Consider the following 20,919-nt stretch of genomic DNA (forward strand, 5'->3'; position numbering starts at 1 on the left):
ATTTAACCAAGAGATTGAGAAGGAAAAAGAAACAACAATTTGAGCAATTAGGTGTATGCATTTCATTTATATGAATTGTAGATCTGAATTCACAAAGTAATATGTATGAAATAAACAAAGCAGAAAGAAAAAAAGGAAAAATATGAACTATGAACTTTTCATTCTTGAGATTTCCATATCTACATGAAAAACCTTGCTAGAAATGCGGTTTATCTAAAGATTGGCAAAGGAGATTGCCAATATCATATGAAGTGAAGAAAATATTTAATACATCAAAATCAATCATTTTCCATAAGGGAAAAAAAATAACTGGGCAAACAAAAGAAAAGCAAAACTTCCCTCATTTCCCCCCATTTTAGGGGCCTCTAGAGCCCATTTTCAGAACACTAAACAAGGATTGTAGGACACTGTGCCCTTCACCCAAACGGCAACTTTCCAAACTACAAACTTTGCCAAACCTTCAATTATTTGAAGATAGGACAATTGAAGTAAGTCAAAAGGGGCACACCTCTGATCAACCTTAAGAGTGGCAGACCAGCCCTTTTTTGTGTATACAGTTTCCATGAGTTACTATACTTTCTTTGCCTTGCTGTAGAAAGATAGAGCTTCTTATAAATTCCTGTAATGTGGATCTCAAGTGATCACTTCTTCAAGTAGGTTAGGTATGAATCTTGAGCAATTGTCAAAACATCGGGTCTATCAGCTTGGTTATACGTCAAACAACGGCGTATAAAATCCTACGTAATATTAATAATAAAATGATAGCCGTTAAAGTGAGCATAATTTAATTGAAATAAAGATATGTTAACGATCAAAAGATTTGTGTTCAAATCCCTCAGCCTCATTTTACTGGAAGAACATAGGAAATGATAGGTAGAAACGTTGGCATATCAAAATATGGGTGGCCAAAATGATTGTGTCGTTAAGCACAAAAATAATTATATTATGTTGAAGGAAACTGAGCAAATGCAAAGCAGACTACAGCTCACCTTCGCCTCGTTTGAGACAGCTGGTCGAGTAGGGAAATCAACTTTACGAGCTTTTATAATCGTGTCTTCACGAAGTATTCTTTCTTGCGTTTGATCATGTCCAAATGGACGTCTGCCAAAGAGCATTTGATATAGTAGTACACCAGCTGACCAGACATCAACCTGTTTCCAGAAGGCGGCAGGTTATCGAAAACTGGAGCTTAGAAAAAGCAAAAGCATTCAGTGCATACAACACTTGTCTGCACAAATGACAGAGGTATAGGATTCTCAAAGTAGATTTTCTGCGTTAAAAAAAAAAAAAAAATAGCGATGCACTTGCTGCCTTGCTTATTTCTCGTGGGGAATACTTATCGTATCTTCCCTCACCCCACCTTGTAAGTCTTTCGATTCCATCCAGGATAACTCAAAATTTGGAATATGATTAATGGACACGATGGGAATAGCTGAATAGGAATGAGCACGATGATATAATAACATAAACAAGAATGCAGGAGAGAAAATAAACTATAGAAATACGAACCTTGGATGATATTAAAGGAGTCTTGCTGAGCTCAAAGCATTCCGGAGGTAAATACCTGCAGATGCCAAAATAAATAATGAATGACACTACGCAGGGTATGGGTGCATAGGAGGTGTTATGAGGAAGGAAACTTGTACAAAATGATACGAAGGATTTTAAATCCAAAAGAGAACCATTAATTCACCATATTTTCTCCGTAAAATGTATTACCTCCTTAGAAACATGGTCAACAATGGTTTACATCATTCAGAAACAGAAATGGACTGAAGAGGAGGGGGGAAAGGAAAGCAAACTTGATATAACAACCAGCAAACAAACTATTCTACTCAACTTGGAAGTCATAGCATATTCAAGACTCTGAGCAGGATATAAATATTAAAGCATATCAACCAAAAAGTACACACTAAAGTAGACATTTACCAATATGTTCCAGCGCCCTGCGAAGTAAGTTCCATACCCTGTGATCCAACATCATCCTCAACTATTTTACTGAGACCAAAATCTGTCACTTTTGCAACACCTAGTTCGTCAAATAAAACGTTACCAGGTTTCAGGTCATAATGGATAATTTTTTGTGTCCTTTTGTTCAAGTAAACAAGGCCATGAAATATCTGAACTATGATAATCCTGGCTTCTTTTTCAGGTAATATTGGTGTTGACTTGAGAACCGCATCAAGATCCTTCCCTGGAAAATAAGAAAAAAAGAGTGACTCAAAATGCAAGATGAACAGAAAGTATCGTGCTTTTTATATATGAAGATTAAAAAGGAGAAAAGAAAAGGAAAATTGTATTTAGCATAGTCTGATAAAATCTTGCGTTACCAGATTGTACAAGCAAATAAGAATCCATTTTATTTGTATTCAAAACAGAATATTTTGACTACGCTTCCTCACATAATATGAAAAGCAATTCAGAAATATACAATGGTGAAACAGAAATTTACCGCTACAATATTCTAAGACTGTACAGAATGTATTTTGATCAATCTCAAAAATGTCCCAGAGCCGAACAATGTGAGTATGCACCAATGTTTTGTGGATATTGTACTCCCTAATAGCATGCCTTATATAACTTTGCTTCTTCTCTTCACTCCACTGAGCATTCAACCCATGCAGCTTACATGCCACGTATCTATGCTCTACCAAGTCGTAAGCCTGCTGGAAATTTCTTACTTCAAAATCACTGCAAAAAGGTATATCTTTACAGTTGCCAAATGTAGGCAAAGATGGTCTTATTTTTTTCCCAGCAATTTAAATCTCAGAAAACTTTTGGAGTGTGTCAAGAAATAATGATACAGCACAAATTTCTGACCTTGTAAACCTCACTGAATCCTCCTTTCCCAAGAAGGTTTAAAAGGGCATATCTGAAATTTAAAATCTGAAAATTGTTGAAACGAGAGCCATCCTCATCTCGTATCCGCTTCATTTCACGTATAAGCCTTCCTTTATCAATTTCATACCGGTCCCTTTCACGTAGAATCGTTTCCTCTTCCTACAAAGAGTTCATAAATTATACATTTCATTTTATTTATTTATTTATTATTATTATCATTTTGATAAGAAACATGGAAGAAATATATTATCACAAAAGCGACCAAAAGGTCTAAGAGCTCATGAAGTATGATGAGATAGATATGTCAGCTATGCAAACCAATAAATAAAATTATAAGGGGCCAGTTGGTCCATTGGGTGGAGTATGTTGGAGTTAGTAAGTTTTTGTTGGGTGTAGAGTTGTAAGATAGAGTTTATTGATAATTGTGAAAAGTAGACATAAAGGAAGAGATTGAGTTCTTAGATAAATGTAAAAAGTATAAAACAACATGAAGATTAAATAATTTAATAAATGTGCAAACTTCAATATTTATACCAACTTAACAAGCTGTTAGGCCAAACAGCCCCTAGATGTTTCTAACATTTATAGAGACAACAAGATATGACAAAGGAACTAACTCGCTTAATGCTTGCCAGACGGGATTTATAGATCTCATCCTGAATAAAACTGTCCTCTTCCTGGGCTCCTGGTTCTGCATCACTCCCATCGCCTTTGTCTTTAAAATATAAAGATGAGTCAATTCTAGATGGCCGAATCAAGAATTCCAGGCACAAAGCATATGTTCCCATTCTTTTATCGCTCATCGCCCAGCAAGATCAAATGTACTAGTGCATGAGAAAAAACTTACCTGGCTGTCTTTTCTTCAAGGACTTGCGCTGCCGTTCAATGGCCTCCTTGGTTTCTAGTAATTGTTTCTGAAAAATGGGAAACTTATTTGTTGCAAAGAACAAATGACTAAATGTACAACTTATAAGAACAGCTCCAAGTTGTGAAAACTAAAACGAAGTCTACTAGGAGTAGTAGGTATAGGTAACAAAAAACATTTTGTTTTTTTTCATAAGTGATACTGACAAAAAACATTTTGTTCAGATAGTAAAGAGAAATTAATCACCAAAAATTAAGGCTAGGGTATTTTCTTTCCTCGGGAGAATACTTTATTCACAACAAAAAATCAGAAGAAGCACGACATACTGCACCATAATTTGCTAAAAATAAAAAAATAAAATAAAAAACAAACCTACTATTAATTTGAAAACAAATCCAAATTTGCTTCGAATACGTTGGATTTGCTTTATATTTCTGCAATATTATCCAAGTATTAGGTGGCTGGGTGCTTATATTGATTATTCTTATTTGGAATAAAAACTTATTTATTGGTAGATGGTTTTACTTCTATATAGGAACTTGTTTGTTTGATTCAATATAGAAGAAATTTAATAAGTCTAGTTTCTTCCTAAATTTTGAGTCGTTAACAAATGTATAAAGATGACATACAAGATGAGCATTTAGATCTTTCAGTGCTTGTCCATCCTCCCACGTTTCAGATATGACTGTCCCAGCTCTGAAATCCATACAAAAATGCTATCAGTTGTCTCCTTGAATAACATTTGAAAGGGAATGAGATTGCAAGAAGTCACATTGCCAAGTCTATAACAACTAGATTATGAAAAAACTAACCTGATGACACCCACATTGCCGAGTCTCAAGGAGTCTTGTCGGACTTTCATCCTCGCTTCCTGCCTTTCTGCTTTTGAAACGGATATCAGCAAATCCGATAGTACTTTTGTTCTCTGTAGCGTCCATAAAATTAACAAGGATAAAATAGTAAATGGCAGAACTGTGTCCACCAATAAGAAAAATCTTGATGACCAAAGCACGTTCTATTTGCCTATATCATAAAAGGAGAATGAATAGCATTATCAAGAAGCAATCAGCTAGATTTCATTGTCAATAACCTCTGTTTGGAGTAAACAACCTGGATGGCCAGAAAAATGCCAAACATAACAAATAGCATTATCGAGAAGCAGTCAGCTAAATTTCATGGTTAATTAATTCCCTTCGGACATCGAAGTAAACAACCTTGAGGGTCAGAAAAATGGTAACCATAAAGTAAGATAAGGTTGTGGGTCATACATAAATTGGGCAAGAAAGGCAAGCACTAACTGTGAGAGTGGGATGGATGGCATATAGTTAATAGTGAAAAAGATGTTAGAGTTGGCTAGTTAAAAACAAAGTCATCTTCCAGAGACACATTGGCCAAATTAGTTCAGCTATATTATACACGGTTAATTTTTTACAAATTTTTCAGCTTGCAGGAAAATGGATTAATTCCTTGAGGCAAACAAACCTTAGGCTTCATTTGCTGTTCGTACTCCTTGATCTCCTTCAATTCCTGCATAAATCATGATCAATGAGAAAAGATAAAACTATAAAATTAATGAACAGAAAGGAAAATTTAAAAATGCCTTGCAAATAAAAATATTTGTTGATGAAAACATTCTAGGATACTTCAAAAAAGAAAGACATTTGATTTTAGAATGCCACCATATGCCTGGACAAAGTTCACAAGGAAAATGTATTCTGTGCATACTGCAAAAAGGTTCTTTACTACCATGGGCATGATCTAAGTACCTTTTCTAATTCACGGTAAAGATTTTGATATTCAGAAGACTCCTGACGTGATTTACGTAAATCCTCCTCCAACGAAGCAACTTTTGCCCGTAAAGAAACCAACTCTTCCTATTATATAAACAAGAAAAACAAATTTGAGATGTCAAAAAGTTATGGCACCAAGGCAAGATATTCCACATAACAAAATCCTTTTCTGTGCAATAAACAGGAGATACTATCCATTACAAACAAAACAACACTTTACAAGTCAATAAAGTGTTAGTTGACAAAGCACATTTAATCTCATTTCATTGGTTGCAGACCACCTAATTCATGGCCGTACATATTCTTTTTTGCACTCAATCAGATGCATACTCCAAAGGGATTCAACATAAGCATACATCTATAAAAAAAATTAAAAAAAGTCATGTTGGACTATTCATATTGGAGAAGGTTTCCATGCACATATGACAGATCTCATACCTCCATTGGAGAGCGATTATCTACCCGAAGCTGCTCCTTACACATTCCATCCTGTAAAACCAGAGATTGATTGTTATTGTTAATGCTATTTGAGAAATAACAACTTTCATTGAGAAAACATAAGAGTACACAAGGATACAAAAAACCGAGCCCACAAAAAGAGGAGACTCCCTTTACAAGAAGGGACTCCAACTATGAGTAACCACACCTATAAAATAACTACGAAAAGTCTTTGAAATCGAGCCCCAAAGAGAAACATGAAAGCAAGCTAGGAACCAGAGCTCCCTAGGATCCCTCTCCACACCCCTAAAAACACCCTACAGTTCCACTCACCCCACAAAATCCATAAAACTGTACTAGCAAACCAAAGAAACTAGCCTTTCTCCGCAAAAGGCAGTTTGCGGAGGAAGTCCTCGATCATAGAACTTAAGTCTCAATGACAAAAACTTCTTTTTTGTATGCCTCCCCAGGGTGGATTGACGAACACTCCTTTACCATGAATTAGAAAAGGTGCATGGATCACCAAAAATGTTATTTCACACTAGAAAAATGGACTTCAAAGTCAGCCAATAAATTAATAGAAGTGCATTGCAATAGTTTTATCAATGGCCCACGTATTATCACTTTTCCAGGTAGAAAATGAGAGTACTATGCGAGGATTCATGCCTAGTCTCATGGCCCTCCTTCCTAAGAATTTATAAAGGGCTAATCTGCTTGTCCACCCCATGCAATCTTGTCTGGGAAAGATAAAATATATTCTATATTTTGAAAAATGAAAAAACTTGACTTTCATTGAGAAAGAAATGAAAGAATACAGACACACTCAAAAAAGAAGAAACCCACAACAAGAATCATACTACAAGAAAAGGCTCTAGTCAAGAGAAATAAGACCAAGCAAATAGTAACAAAAGAGTCTAGTAGAGACCAAACGTCACCATAAAAACTCACACACCCTCAGAAGATTCTGTTGTTTCTCAGTCCCCAAACACTTCACTACCACAAAAACTTCCCTTTATCATGAAAAAGTGGATAGAGGAAAGGCCAGTCAATTGATTCCTTGCAACTCCAAGAGATGAAACATATTCTCTCTACCACCACCTCCTAAAATAATCTCATAAACCGTATTGGGCTGCAACAAGTCCTTAATATTGAGTGTTGTCGAGAAGCTCATTTCAATTTTGCCACGAGATCGAGCCTTTGAAACATGCAAAGACAAATGCCTCCCTTCATCCCCTTCAACCAAGCACCCTTGGCTTTCTCAACTTTCTGAGTTAGTGCACTTTCCTCCAACCCCTGCTGCACTACTTCTATGTGCCTGCTTGTAGCAACCATCTAATTAATGTCCCATTTGATTATTGTGGTAACAACTGTGTCTGACTGGAAGACATTAAAGGTGAATTCCCCGGCCATGATAGAGATATCCATTGTCTAATCATCCTATCCCCGCCCACACTCCATCTTAAAGGAATCTAAGCAAGTATGGAGACGATGTCTAGCTTCCTAAGAAATTCACATAACAACAGTCATCACTTAACTAATTCAAAGAACCTTCATACTCCCAGTAAGACACCTAAAAAATTGTGGAAAAGCAGGAAGGCAGTCTCACAAACATGACTATTTGCCTAAAAATAATAATAAATAAATTATTTATTATCAAAGTCTGGATGAGAGTCTCCACCTAATTAAACAAAGTGTAGCAACTTCACTGATAAAGGAAACGTACAGACAGAGCCAAAACGCCCAAAAAGGGAAGTAGTAACAGAAGAAACTCTCCAATTGGCAAATATCTTATAAAAACGAGGAAATTAAATAAGATGTAAACAACAAAAAAAAAACCTATATATAGATGTATGAAAGAGATTTTAAAGACCATCTTTCAATCAAATAAATAACCTCAACTAAATGGTTAATCCATCATAAAGAACAAAATAACACAAAATTGTTCAAAGCACAGAAAACATTAGAGATTTGACTAATTGGTCATTTAGATATTACCTTAAGGTATAAACTGTCATGTTGACCATTTGTGGGTGGAATTGTTGAGAGAGAAATTTGTGATTTCATCTGATCATTTACTCTTGACCCACGACCTCGATTTGAGAGGGATTGTCCCCTTCCTCTAGCTTGTTTTTTCCTATTTACATCCACATTCTTTTTGGTTTCTACGGTTTCCACTACATTTTGCCTTCCTTCTTCCACTGCCTGAAATGCCTTTTAAAGTTTTTTTGGGTGTTATAATTAAGGTAAAAAAGCAAATTCCCAAAGAGTAATGAAATTTCATGATAATAGGGCTGAAAAACAATTTGCAGGTCACAAGACACAGAAAAAGTAAAGGGAGAAGAAAAAATTAGTAACAAGACAGAGAAAGCAAATTACAGACAGGTGCTTGAGAAAGAAGACAGAAAGGTTTGATGTAGTAACTAGAAAATAAAAAAATTTAATAGGAAACACAAACATTTCATTGAGATCAATAAATATTATACTATGAAATTAGGGTTTAGGAATTGTCATTCATATTTGACAAGACCAATAGTTACTTCAAACCATAACCAAAATAATGAGAACTACCTCAGCACGTTCAGGAAGCGTCGAGTCATTGGCATCTTGAAGTTTCTGGCGCTTCTGAGTGTTAGCTTGGATGAGGAATCCATCTCCGGTCTAACATACGATATATAAAATACAATATCATCAAATATAGAATAGATAATCCCTCAGAGTTTGTGAAATACTGCAGTGAAAGTTAGATAATAAAAAGAAAACGACTGAATAAAATATACTCCACTAAAGATGTTCGAAAAATAACCAACAGGCAATAAGTAAACTTGAAAAGTCTTTCAAAAGAAATCGCATGATCTACTAACGAAACTGACACCTCACAACTAATTAAACTTTCAAACAATGAAGAGTCTTTCAGTAGGTAATAAACATACTGCAAGCTAAGATATATGAAGGATGAGGATTCTTAAAATGAAGGATACGCTACTCAACTTTGTTCTCTCCATAGACTCTTTACCACTCGTCCAGATACATATCCATTCGTCAAGAAAAGAATAAATCCAGAAAAGGAATAAACCCAAAGTATACATATCCTTTTGTTTTGTTTTTTATTTTTTCTCTATGAAAGTTGTGTTGGTTTGTTCTTTGGGTTTATCTTATAACACTAACACTTCTGGGTTTTTTTTTCTTTTTGCAGTATAGATATAAAATGAACTTCAGCAGATCTTGGGTACATTATTCAACTCATAAAGTAGAAACCATAGATTCTATATTTCCCAAATAAGTAACTTTCATTCTATGTTCTATCAAAAATCATTCTTATTGATTTGATACAAACTTACCTCGCGGATATATAGAGAAAAAAAATATAGGGAAAGAGACTAAGGTATGTTGGAGCCAACAGAAATTCTCTGCTAGCCATGTTAATCAGACCAAGATTTAAGCAATAAATGCAATTGTAAATAGTAACTACGAAAAACAGCTATTTTCACCATTTTTGTTCCTCGTAATCCATCTATAGGGTACAGAGGAAACTACTTTAAGTTATCATATTTTGCAGCGCACAAACACAAGTCTTGGTTATCAAAGCAAATAAATAAATGGATATAGATCCTAAACAAGAACATTCAAGTACATGATTTCTGTGAAAGGACGTTCAAGTTCATAGGTCGGCTAAAAGCAGGAAAATGATATTTTAAGACGAATCAATCTCACTTACTTTATCCAAAGTTATTGATGTCAACCTTTCAGTAATATCACAAGAAAATAAAAAAAAAAATCCACTCTAAAACATTTTTTTAAACAAGAAAATCAAAGATCATAAACAAAAAACCAATACAGGTTCGCAATAGTGCATCATCCTAATTGTGGGTTCGTGCATTCTCATTTCCCACACCAAACTCCACAACTCCAAAGGGAAAAATTAAAATGCCAGGATGTTTTATCAGTAACAATCTCAATATCCAACTAAAACTCAATTACGAAGATACAGAAACGAAAAGGAAAGAATACAAGTTGCACATGAAGGTTAAAAGAAACATACACCATCGTCAGAATCACTAGAAGTAGATGGCTCCATCAAACTTTCAGTGGCAACAAATTTCACAGCAGATGAGATAGAAGTCCTGGTTGACTGCGACTGAGCAGGCGGCGGGATGGACGAGGTCTTACCCACCATACGAGCTTCGAGCTTAGCCATTTTGGTCGGCAAAGACTGGTCCGATTGGTTGGATGAATTGGAGGAGAAATGGAGCAGCATATCATCCGACATTGCGTAAAATGCAATGCAACGACCAACTTATGATTAAAAAACGGTATACTCAAAACCATTCAAGAAAACATCTCATCATCTTTGTTCCCAAATTGACTCAATTCGAATTCGAGGTAAACCCTACTGAAATGCAGGATTCCATAGCGAGCATAAACGATCCCTGTACACAGCCATAATCAAGCTGTGTAGAAAAACAAGCTCAAACAGAACTGGGTTCAGAGAAAAACTACAAGTAACAATCAAAGATATCAAAAGAAGTTCAAATAGCAATCACAGTACAAAACCCAACTGAGAAAAATCAAAATTGAGACATAAAAAAAGGGAAAGGAAAATTAGGGTTTTCACAATTATGGTAGGAACTAATGAATGGAAGGGAATTGAATAGAGGGGATAATTGAAATGAGACAACAAGATCAGCAAAAACAAGACTATGGTGTTACTACTAACTTGAGTGTTTAAGAGTCAAAAGTAAACTTATGGAAGAAGGAATATACACAGTATGACTTCAAGACCATGAAAGAAAAAACTATGAAGGAGAGAGAGAGAAGAACAAGAGAGAGGGAGAGAGATTGGGATTGTGAGGAAAATGAAAACTTGAGGAGAAAAAAAAACAGAGGATTTAACCTTTAAGACTTCATCTTTGCAAATTGTAATGCTTGGGGATAGAGATTTACCATCTGCCAAAGGACATTAGTGCTCAAATTCATCAAATAATCCCACAAAAAAAACCCTAATGAAAAATGAGAAACTTGATGAGAATGAGAGTTATATACATATATATATATATACATATATATATATATACATATATATATATATACATATATATATATTAAAAACATTAACCAAAATGAATTGAGAAGTAACATTGGAGAAAGCAATTCTCAATTGGTTTTTTTGGGCTAATAATTATTTGACCTCTTCCAATAAAGTTTAATACACTAAAATATGAACCAAATATAAATCTAGAAGAGAAGAAGAGGTTTGTTTACTAAAATGAAGTATGATGATAAAGTATAAAATACACCAAAGTATTTGTACCATTTTGTTTTATTCAACAAGCTACTTTAATATAATAGTAGGTAATGTTTTTGCCCTTGCTCAATGGATATTGAGAAAGGGGAAACAATGATATTAAATATGGACATGGGAGTTCTTCAATTTTTTTCCATTTACTTACCTTTTCTTAAGGTGAAATAAAAGAAATATAAATTTTGTTAAGAAAATTTTTGTTGGTTGGCATCAAGTTGAGCTAAATTTATGTTGACAGAAGTCATGCATCAAGCTTAATTACATATTTTATAGTTGGAAAAAAATATATTTTTACTCTATGTATTTTTAATTTAACTTATATTTAGTTCTTAGGTTTAAAAAGGTTACAATTTTACCTTTGACGTTTGAATTTTGTTTCAATTTGGTCCATAGATTTCAATATTTATATTTTTCATTAAATACTTGTTTCGTTAATAAATTTAAAATAATTAAACATATTATAATTAATTAAATTTCACTATTTTTCATCACTTTTGAAATTAAATTTAAATTTTACTCATTAATTATTTTTAACTAATTAATAAACATTGACATCAACTTTTGTGGCTGTGTATTTAATAAAAAAAATGAAGTTAAAAAGATAAAACATTCCATTCTAAGGAACAAATGGTAATCTTAAAGATAAAATCGTAAGGTTTTGATATTTAGGGATTAAATTAAAACTACAATTAAAACTAAAAATACTAAACATGTAAAACCACATCCAAAACTTCAGTGGCATAAAGGTATTTTTCCCTATTCTTTCTTCATCCCAGGAATAATAAATTACGGCAAGAAAAGTAAAAATGAAAATTGGTCAGTTATATGACAAGGCAAGGCATACCACTCAGCAAAATTTTTTTTGCAAAAGATTCTTTCACTGTTATTTGTTACAGCTTTAGATTTATTATTATTTCATTTTAAGTTTAAACTTTTGACATAAGATGTAGACTTCTAAATATTAAAATTTTAAATCCAAATTAGGTTAGTTTTGTTTATTTATATTTTTAATTGACTTAATTTTAAGTAGATTACTAAAGGTTAATTGGGTAAAATTATAAGTTAATTCTCTTTCCCCATGTGTAATAGAACACGATAAATAGGAGATTTTTCCACCTGTATGAAACATATTATTAATAAAAAATCCACAATCTTGGTTTTTGAAAAATTTCTACTTGAGATTACTTATCACACGATCTCACAGGTCCAGAAAGCTAAAGCTAAGAACAGATCAGAACATTTTGTATTTTAGAATTTTGATTATACTTCCAAAACACTTTTTCTACAAAAACAAATACCTGGTACTCATTTTGACTCGAAATAAATCCAAGCAACTTATATTATTAGTTTCCTACTGATCAAATTTGTATCTCTCGAGTATCTTTTGACTTTTGAGTTTCTAATATACAAGCTAAAAAGGCCAAACTTATCAATGAAGGGCTTTTCCCCTCTTATGATGACAAAAGGCTAGCTTCCTTATTTTGAAATATTTAATCAAATTTATAACTTTGATAGAAGAATTTAAGTTTTGTAAATTGCACAACAAACTTGCAGTTTAAACACACTAGTTAAACTCAACTATTTCTACCCAAAGATGTAGCTAAAGTCCAATAAACTGTAAGAAACAAAAAGCCTAAATGGATAATAAACGAAAGAAGAAAAAAAACTGTATATGAATTGATTGGTTAAGTGCTTAGAAACATAGACAGTACTTACTACCTTTACAAATAGCTTGAAATAACAAAAACAACAAATGTACAACCATAGCAATGGAGAATACTCCATGTCACTTGTCTTGATTATAAACGGGACCAGTGACCATAAAAAGGATCTACATTGGCGAGAAGGATATCTCTGGCTCAATAAGAAATTGAATCACTCGAAATATAGACTTTAAGAATTGATTCAAAAGCAATCAAAATTGTTGACCAATCAAGTCCAAACTACTGTTTTGCCGAATAAGGGATTGTAATCTTCAATTTGTTGTTGTACAGAGAGAGACCAATGACGCAGAGTAATGATATGATAAACTAATAAATGTTTAAATTTATAAACTGCAAAAAAAGAAAAAGAAAAAAAAAAGGAAAAAGGAAACCTGACAAGCAACTCTAGAGATCAATAGGGATTCATGTAAACTAGGCTAAAAGATAAATATGGTACTATTACAAATGAAGCAGTAACTTACAATGATTCTCAGATTCTGCTTTGAAATTAACAAATCTTTGAGCAGTATTTATTTTTCCCAACAGATACCAATCATTCAAATCAAATAACCACCCTTTCTACCACCATCCGTAGCTTCTACTCCTTCCTTCATGGCTAAAGCCTCCAAATCTCGATGCTGAGTATCCATACTGAGGAGTTCCTGGATGTAATGTGTGCCTCTTTGTGAAAGATTGATGGTTTGAATAGTGACCAGAGAATTGAGGGCTTGCATAGTGACCGGAAAAATGAGGGTCTGTGTATTGACCGTTGTATTCCGCATAATAATCATGACCCCACCGAGATGGTGTGACAGGAGAATTCCAGTCGTTTCTATTGAACGTGCCATGGGAAAAGTTAGGACCAGGATCTTCCATCATCCAGCGACCCCTTTGTCCTGACTTCCTAGGCAAGTCAGAGTATTTTTCTTCATGGTTCATCTTCTTCTTCTTATCATGAGCTTTCACAAGATCATGAGGTGCAGATTTTGACCCCATATAGTCAGTTTCTTCTACTTGTGACCTCCATTTTGGATTTGATAACTCACGATTCCTCTTGCCACCCTGAGCAAGCTAGTACAAGTTTAGAATCAGATTTTGATAGGACGTGTAAGCAACTGTATGACAAAATGAACAGTTTTTCATCCTCATTTTTCCCCAATAAAGCAGGCCGATATGTAAGCTATTTTATATACCTTGGTGGAACTTGTGCACTCACGGGCAAAATGCCCTAGTTCACCACATCTATAGCATAAGCTAGGTGATGAAAAAACAGAGGGTTCCTCAATAATCCTCTTGCCACCCTGAGCAAGGTCGGTCCATAAAGTCCAAGCATAGAATAACATTTCAACAGGAGATATAAATACATAACAAAATGAACATTTTCTTTTTTCCTAATGAAACAAGCAAATATGTAAGCTATTTTATCTACCTTGGTGGAACCTGCACAATCACGAGCAAAATGCCCTTGTTCACCACACCTATAGCATGAGCTAGGTGATGCAGCACCAGAAGTTTCCTCAAGAATCCTCTTGCCACCCTGAGCAAGCTCCAAAAGTATCCGTTTAGAATGACATTTCGAAATGAAATATAAGTAAATGCACAAGGAAATTAACGGCTTCTTTTAATTTTTCCACAATAAAGTGGGCTGAGGCCAATATATAGCTCGCTCTTTTATCTACCTTAGTGGAACTTGTGCACTCACGGGCAAAATGCCCTTCTTCACCACATTTATAGCATGGGCTAGGTGATGCAGCACCAGAGGCTTCCTCACGATTCCTCTTGCCACTCTGAGCAATCTCCAACGGGTAAAGTTTAGAATCGCATTACAAGAAAAAATACAAGTAAATGCATAATAAAGTCAATATTTTCTCCTCCTATTTTCCACTACCTACCTTGGTGGAACTTGTGCACTCACGGGCAAAATGCCCTTCTTCACCACATCTATAGCATTGGCTAGATGATACAGCACCAGAGGCTTCCCCACGTAATCTCGAGCATGACTGTAGATACACATATACACAGGACAAAAATTTAACCATCCACATGCAATAAACTTAGAAGCGATGAACTTTAATCTAAAAGAAATGAGCTCTCTGGTCAACAAGTTCCTGTAATTAAAAATTTCATCCTCGTACAAGACATCAAGCAATACCAAGTGAAAGCAACACTTATTTTAATTATAAGAAAAAAAGGGTGAAAGCAACGCTATAGACCCTGCCAATATTGACTCTCACCTACTTTCTCACAAGTTTGACTAACTAAACATTGAACTCTATAATTACATTACAAGCAAACATTAGCATCTCATCAAGCTCAATTATTGATCAGCATACAAAAATACACTGTAACTACATAAGTCCAGGAATGTAAAACCAAGAATCAGCCAAATTCAGAACTGGCGTCAAGATGTTCCAATGGCTACTGCCAACTGGGGTGAACGTGAAACTGAAACAACTGAACAATTGCATATAAAAACAGAACATAAAAAACCCAGAGAATGACTCAAATGGAAATGAACGGTGATATAAGTATCAGGTGAAGATTGTCTACAGTCAGATATAAGCAAAGAGGACTTACCAGACCAGTATGTCCAGTCTGTCCACATTTGTAGCAGGAAACGACTGAAGTATCACTGGTGGAATTCACACAACATAAATGACCAAATTTCTTACAAATGTAGCATTGTATCTTCTGGAGGAAAAGAAAAGTTTCTACAAGTCAAGAGCTGAGAGAAAATGCAAAACAACTGTTGGAGAAGAGCCAAGAAAGAACACTAGAATGAAAGTAGAAGAAGACCTTAAGATCATCATCTGCATAATGATTCTGACAAGAAAACATATCATGCCCAGAATCTCCACATTTTAAACATATCTTCAAGCTTGAAGAAACATTTTTGTGCTTCTCCGGACAAACATTTGCACGATGCCCACCTTTCTTGCAAATAAAGCAGTCTCGCGCCTGAGAATAGTAAGGAGCAGGTTTTCAGTTTTCCAAGTTCCATAAATCCAAATGATCAAGAAACAGAAGAATCTTAAGAAGACAATAATCCAGCACATGGGATACTCAGGTTTTTAAAAAACATGCATAGATATTCGTAGACTAACTTAACCCATTGAACAAAGTGATTCCCATTTTCAGAGAATTTTTCCACTACGCTCACCATATCTACAGTTTGAGGAACTTAAACGTGACCATGAAATCCTAATATTTATTGCCACCAACAGGACCCAATCCATGAGTTCAACATCCAAAAGATATTTCGTACAATTTATTATTTATTACTAGTTTGGCAAACTATGCCTCCCCTCCCACCCACCCACAAAAAGAACATAGAAGTGAGAACTCAAAACCATCTACGAAATGGAAATCAGAGAGAAGTAAGATGCAGACCAATTTTATATGTTTTATTCCTGACCTTTGAGCAACTCTTTGCATTGTGCTCCAGACTTCCACAGACAAAGCATGGTCTCTTTCGTTTAGCCGATGTGCAATTCACAGCATTATGACCTTCCTCGCCACAATTATAGCATGTTCCCCAACTATCTGGAGGATCAAAATATCTTGGTCCACGCTGGTAGAAAAATATATGACAGATACAAAACTAAGCAACCACAAACATTAACTTTTCCTTAATAACAGTTCAGAGCAGTTAAAAGGGACTCACAAGAAGCTTCCTGAACACATTATTATCAGTTGTCGCAGTCGAGTTTGGTTCCACTGAATCCACTTGATCGATCACTCCAGTTGTCTCGATCTTCTCTCCTTCTGTGACAACCGCCTAAAATGAAAGGAAGCAGCAAAACAATAAAGAAAAAAGAAGCTCTAGTAGGCATATCCCACGATTGTTTAATCAGATTATGGAAAAGAAATATGAACTCTGCTCAAAATTTACGACGATTTATACTTTGAAACTAGTCATATATTATCAGATATTTTGTTTTACGTTAACCAGAAAAATAAATAAATAAAAGAAGAAGAAGAAGAAGAAAACTTCATCATTATGGGTTACTGGTTATGGTTCAATGAGCACTCTTGGGCTAAGTTCAGTATTTCTTTCTTACCACTGTCATCGAGTTCTCAACAAAACCCCAATGGGAAGGTCTCTTGGGCTGTGGCAATGCTCTAACAGATAAACAATCCTTCTACAACTCATTCACTTCCACTATATTCTTAAAAGAAAAAAAAAAACAAAAAAACAAAAACTAAAGCGAAAGTCGTAAAGTGCTCACATCGCGCTCTTCAGTTCCCAGCTTCTTAACTTTCTTCTTCCTCTTCTTCACTGTCTTCTTAGAAGCAGTAGCTATGCTATCGGCGCTGGCTTTGCTAGTTCCAGCGTCGGCATCAGCACCCTCCAATGACGATGGAACCAATTCAATGGCTCCAACGGCAGCAACATCACCATTACCACTTTGTTCACACTTCCCATCCTTATTAACGCCGGCATCGGTAACCAACTTTCCGGAGCGCAATTGCATGGCCTTCTCAACAATTTTGAGGCTAAGATCTTCATTGGCCTCGTCGTCATCACTGCTCAGCGATTTGGCAAACTTGGGAGCCACAGTTTTTAGAACCTGAAGTTCGTCATCGTCGTCTTCGAATTTGAACTTCTTCTGCTTGATTCTTCTCCCCATCTTCCAAATTCGAGACTGAATCAAACTGCAATCTTGGTAGCCCTAATTGAATGGTGGGGAAAAGAACTGAGCAAAGTTGGCAGTTTTTCAGCCCTGGGTGGCTAGGGTTTCCGCAATTTTTGTATATACTACTATTTCCCTCGACATGTCGTTTCGTAAAGCTAAGGAACCGTCGTGTCCTGACCTTTGTCGGAACAGAACCCCGGTTATGTTGGTGAATCGTATTCCGCGAGTTCGCAAGTTTTATTTTTGAGCACGTGAGTGGTATGAAACGCTGCGTTTGACTCGCCTCGTGTATAATGTCAAAACTACTTTCAATCATTTATAAATTTTCGTGAAACAACTCTCGGTTGGACTTTTTTTAAAAAATTAGTTCAAGAAATTTATGTTATAATATAAAGGATAATGAAACAAACAAAGAAAAGAATAAAAAAGAGAGAAAGAAGAGAAGACAATTGAATTCAATTGTGGTGTGTTTTATAAATACACCACACTCCTCTATAGGACATATTATGGTATAGGTTACATTATGGAATTCAATGAGATAGATGTTACAATATGAAATTGAATGTGAGAGTTATATGAAAATTGTATCCTATGTAGGTTATGGATATCTACATTTATAATATATCATTATATTTACAATACTCCTCCTTAGATATCCATATTATATAAAAATAAATGGCCCGTTAAAATCTTACTAGGAAAAAACCCGATGGGAAAAAATCCTAGAAGGAAAAAGAGTACATCATTTTTATACATTAATAACTGCCTCATTAAAAGCCTTGCTAGGAAAATTCAATGAGAAAAATCATAGTCAAAGAAAAAAATGCAGTACTCCTATTCCTTGAAGACAATATTTCTACTCCCCCTTATGGATACATCACTTAAGTTCTCTAAGTCGTCGCATTCCAATGTTGTGCACTAGATTTTCAAATGTTGATGTGGTTAATGCTTTTGTGAATAAGTCCGCTAAGTTGTCTTTTGAAGAAATTTGTTGAACACTGATGTCACCATTTTCTTTAAAGTCATGCGTATAGAAGAGTTTTTGTGAGATATGCTTTGTTCTATCTCCTTTTATATACCCTCCTTTGATTTGTGCTATACATGCGGTATTATCTTCAAATAATATTGTTGGTAAATTTTTACTGAAATACAAACCACATGTTTCTCGAATATGATGAATCATTGACCTCAACCATACACATTCTTTACTAGCTTCATCAATTGTAAGAATTTTTGCATGATTCGATGAAGTGACTGTCATGGTTTGTTTTACAGACCGCCAAGATATAGCAGTTCCTTCACATGTAAACAGATAACATATTTGAGATCTTGCTCTGTGTGGATTAGATAAATATCCAGCATCCGCATAACTAACTAGATCAAAGTTTGATTTATTTGAATAAAACAAACTCATATCAATTGTCCCTCAAAGATAACGAAGTACATGCTTAACTTCATTCCAATGTCTTTTTATTGGAGAAGAACTATATCTTGCTAACAAATTTACTGAAAATGCTATATATGGTCTTGTATTATTAGCAAGATACATTAGTGCATCTATTGCACTAAGGTACGGTACTTCAGGACCAAGTAATTCTTCATTATCTTTTCGAGGTCGAAAGATATCATTTTTTACTTCTAGTGATCGAACCACCATTGGAATGTTCAATGAGTGTGTTTTGTCCATGTAGAATCTTTTTAAAATCTTTTTTGTATATGTCGATTGATGAATAAAAATTCCATCGGCTAAATGCTCGATTTGTAAGCCAAGGCAAAATTTTGTCTTACCAAGATCTTTCGTTTCAAATTCCTTTTTGAGATATTCTATTGTCTTTGAAAGCTCTTTAGGAGTTTCAATTATATTTAAATCATCAACATATACAGCTATAATTGCAAATCCTGACTGTGATTTCTTAATAAAAACACATGGACAAATTTGATTATTTTGATAACCTTCTTTCAATAAATATTCACTTAAGCGATTGTACCACATTCATCTTGATTGTTTCAATCCATATAATGATTTTTGTAATTTGATTGAACATAATTCTCTAGAGTTTGAATTATATGATTCAGGTATCTTAAATCCTTCAGGGATTTTCATATAGATTTCATTTTCCAAAGATCCATACAAGTATGCTGTAACTACATCCATAAGATGCATATCAAGATTTCCACATACAGTCAGCCTAATTAAATATCTTAATGTAATAGCATCCACCACATGAGAGTATGTTTCCTCATAATCAATGTTTGGTATTTGAGAAAATCCTTGTGCAACAAGTCGTGCTTTATATCTAGTGACCTCATTATTTTCATTTCGTTTACGCACAAATATCCATTTAAATTCCACAGGTTTTACACCTTTAGGTGTATAAACTACAGGTCCAAAAACTTCACGTTTCGTGAGTGAGTTTAGTTCTGCTTGGATGATTTCTTTTCACTTGGGTCAATCCTTTCTATTACGACATTCGTCAACAGATTTAGGTCCATAATCCTCATTTTCATGAATGATATTATGTGCAACATTATACGCAAAAATGTTGTTCACAACTACATTAATTCTATTCCACCTTTTTCCTGTCATGGTATAATTTATCGAGATCTCATTGTTATCTTCATATACTTGAGTCTCTTCTACATTTTTACCACTAGTCGTGTCCATGACTTTTTCTTGAATGTTTCTATTGTCAATTAAGTCATTTCGACTATTGGTCAGTTTTCTTTTTCGAGGATTTTTATCCTTTGAATCCATCGGTCTACCACGCTTTTGGCACAGCGCTGATTCATTAATTGTATCAACTTGCAGAGTTGGGATTTCAATTCTAGATGGAGCATTTGCAGTTGGAATATATGACTTGGTCATTTTCTTAGTATCTGTAAATGCATCTAGCATTTGGTTTGTTACACTTTGTAAATGAATTATCTTTTGAACTTCTAGTTTACATTGCTTTGTACAAGGATCTAAATGAGACAATAACATACATTCCAGACAATTTCATTTTCCAACTTCTTAATTCCTCCCCCTAATGTTGGAAAATTTGTCTCATTAAAATGACATTCAGCGAATCGTACAGTAAATACATCTCCCGTCAAGGGTTCAAGATATCTAATAATTGATGGGGATTCAAATCCGACATATATTCCTAACCTTCTTTGAGGTCCTATTTTAGTACGTTGTGGTGGAAAAATTGGAAGATATACTGCACAGCTAAAACTTCGCAAATGAGAAATATTTGGTTCCTAGCCATAAGCTAATTGTGTTGGGGAATACTTATGATAAGATGTCGGTCTTATGCGTATAAGTGACGTCGCATGCAAAATAGCATGACCCCATATAGGTAAT

The 20,919-nt window shown here is 34.6% G+C and overlaps 2 protein-coding genes across 13 annotated transcripts; both read right to left on the reverse strand.

The window, feature by feature from the left end:
• Nucleotides 1-141: 141 nt before the first annotated feature.
• On the reverse strand, nt 142-10,964 carry LOC103494200 (serine/threonine-protein kinase TOUSLED). 5 transcript variants are annotated; one of them, XM_051080983.1, is made up of 17 exons: nt 10,826-10,964; nt 9,974-10,382; nt 8,503-8,592; nt 7,930-8,145; nt 5,935-5,985; nt 5,473-5,580; nt 5,189-5,233; nt 4,519-4,631; nt 4,336-4,402; nt 3,689-3,755; nt 3,459-3,556; nt 2,821-3,000; nt 2,453-2,666; nt 1,930-2,194; nt 1,510-1,564; nt 990-1,151; nt 142-737 (listed from the first exon to the last, which is right to left on the reverse strand). In XM_051080983.1, exons 2-17 carry the CDS (start codon nt 10,199-10,201, stop codon nt 642-644), a joined length of 2,055 nt encoding a protein of 684 aa, XP_050936940.1. In that variant the 5' UTR covers nt 10,202-10,382; nt 10,826-10,964; the 3' UTR covers nt 142-641. The 5 variants fall into 5 exon arrangements, with proteins under 5 accessions (XP_050936940.1, XP_008453516.2, XP_050936941.1 ...); XM_008455294.3 differs by having other exon boundaries at nt 2,453-2,663; nt 9,974-10,928; XM_051080984.1 differs by lacking the exon at nt 10,826-10,964 and having other exon boundaries at nt 7,930-8,136; nt 9,974-10,798.
• Nucleotides 10,965-13,342: 2,378 nt separating this feature from the next.
• On the reverse strand, nt 13,343-17,822 carry LOC103494199 (uncharacterized). 8 transcript variants are annotated; one of them, XM_008455289.3, is made up of 10 exons: nt 17,166-17,811; nt 16,601-16,714; nt 16,352-16,507; nt 15,733-15,894; nt 15,514-15,627; nt 14,829-14,936; nt 14,616-14,723; nt 14,366-14,473; nt 14,130-14,237; nt 13,343-13,998 (listed from the first exon to the last, which is right to left on the reverse strand). In XM_008455289.3, exons 1-10 carry the CDS (start codon nt 17,565-17,567, stop codon nt 13,516-13,518), a joined length of 1,863 nt encoding a protein of 620 aa, XP_008453511.1. In that variant the 5' UTR covers nt 17,568-17,811; the 3' UTR covers nt 13,343-13,515. The 8 variants fall into 8 exon arrangements, with proteins under 8 accessions (XP_008453511.1, XP_008453510.1, XP_008453512.1 ...); XM_008455288.3 differs by having other exon boundaries at nt 13,343-14,007; XM_008455290.3 differs by lacking the exon at nt 14,130-14,237 and having other exon boundaries at nt 13,343-14,007; nt 17,166-17,822.
• Between the last annotated feature and the right edge of the window lie 3,097 nt (nt 17,823-20,919).

This window comes from Cucumis melo, chromosome 2 (genome assembly GCF_025177605.1).
Source record: "Cucumis melo cultivar AY chromosome 2, USDA_Cmelo_AY_1.0, whole genome shotgun sequence".
In the NCBI taxonomy this organism is placed as follows: domain Eukaryota; kingdom Viridiplantae; phylum Streptophyta; class Magnoliopsida; order Cucurbitales; family Cucurbitaceae; genus Cucumis; species Cucumis melo.

Excerpts from the sequence above, each read along its gene's own strand:
- LOC103494200 (XM_051080983.1), bottom strand. The coding sequence starts at position 10,201 with ATGTCGGATGATATGCTGCTCCATTTCTCCTCCAATTCATCCAACCAA. Across the intron at positions 3,557-3,688 it reads CTTGAAGAAAAGACAGCCAG|ACAAAGGCGATGGGAGTGAT; the intron begins GTAAGTTTTTTC and ends TATATTTTAAAG. Across the intron at positions 1,565-1,929 it reads CAGGGCGCTGGAACATATTG|GTATTTACCTCCGGAATGCT; the intron begins GTAAATGTCTAC and ends TGGCATCTGCAG.
- LOC103494199 (XM_008455288.3), bottom strand. The coding sequence starts at position 17,567 with ATGGGGAGAAGAATCAAGCAGAAGAAGTTCAAATTCGAAGACGACGAT. Across the intron at positions 14,937-15,513 it reads AGACTGGACATACTGGTCTG|TCATGCTCGAGATTACGTGG; the intron begins GTAAGTCCTCTT and ends GTGTATCTACAG. Across the intron at positions 14,238-14,365 it reads ATTGTGCAGGTTCCACCAAG|GGTGGCAAGAGGATTATTGA; the intron begins GTAGATAAAATA and ends GACCTTGCTCAG.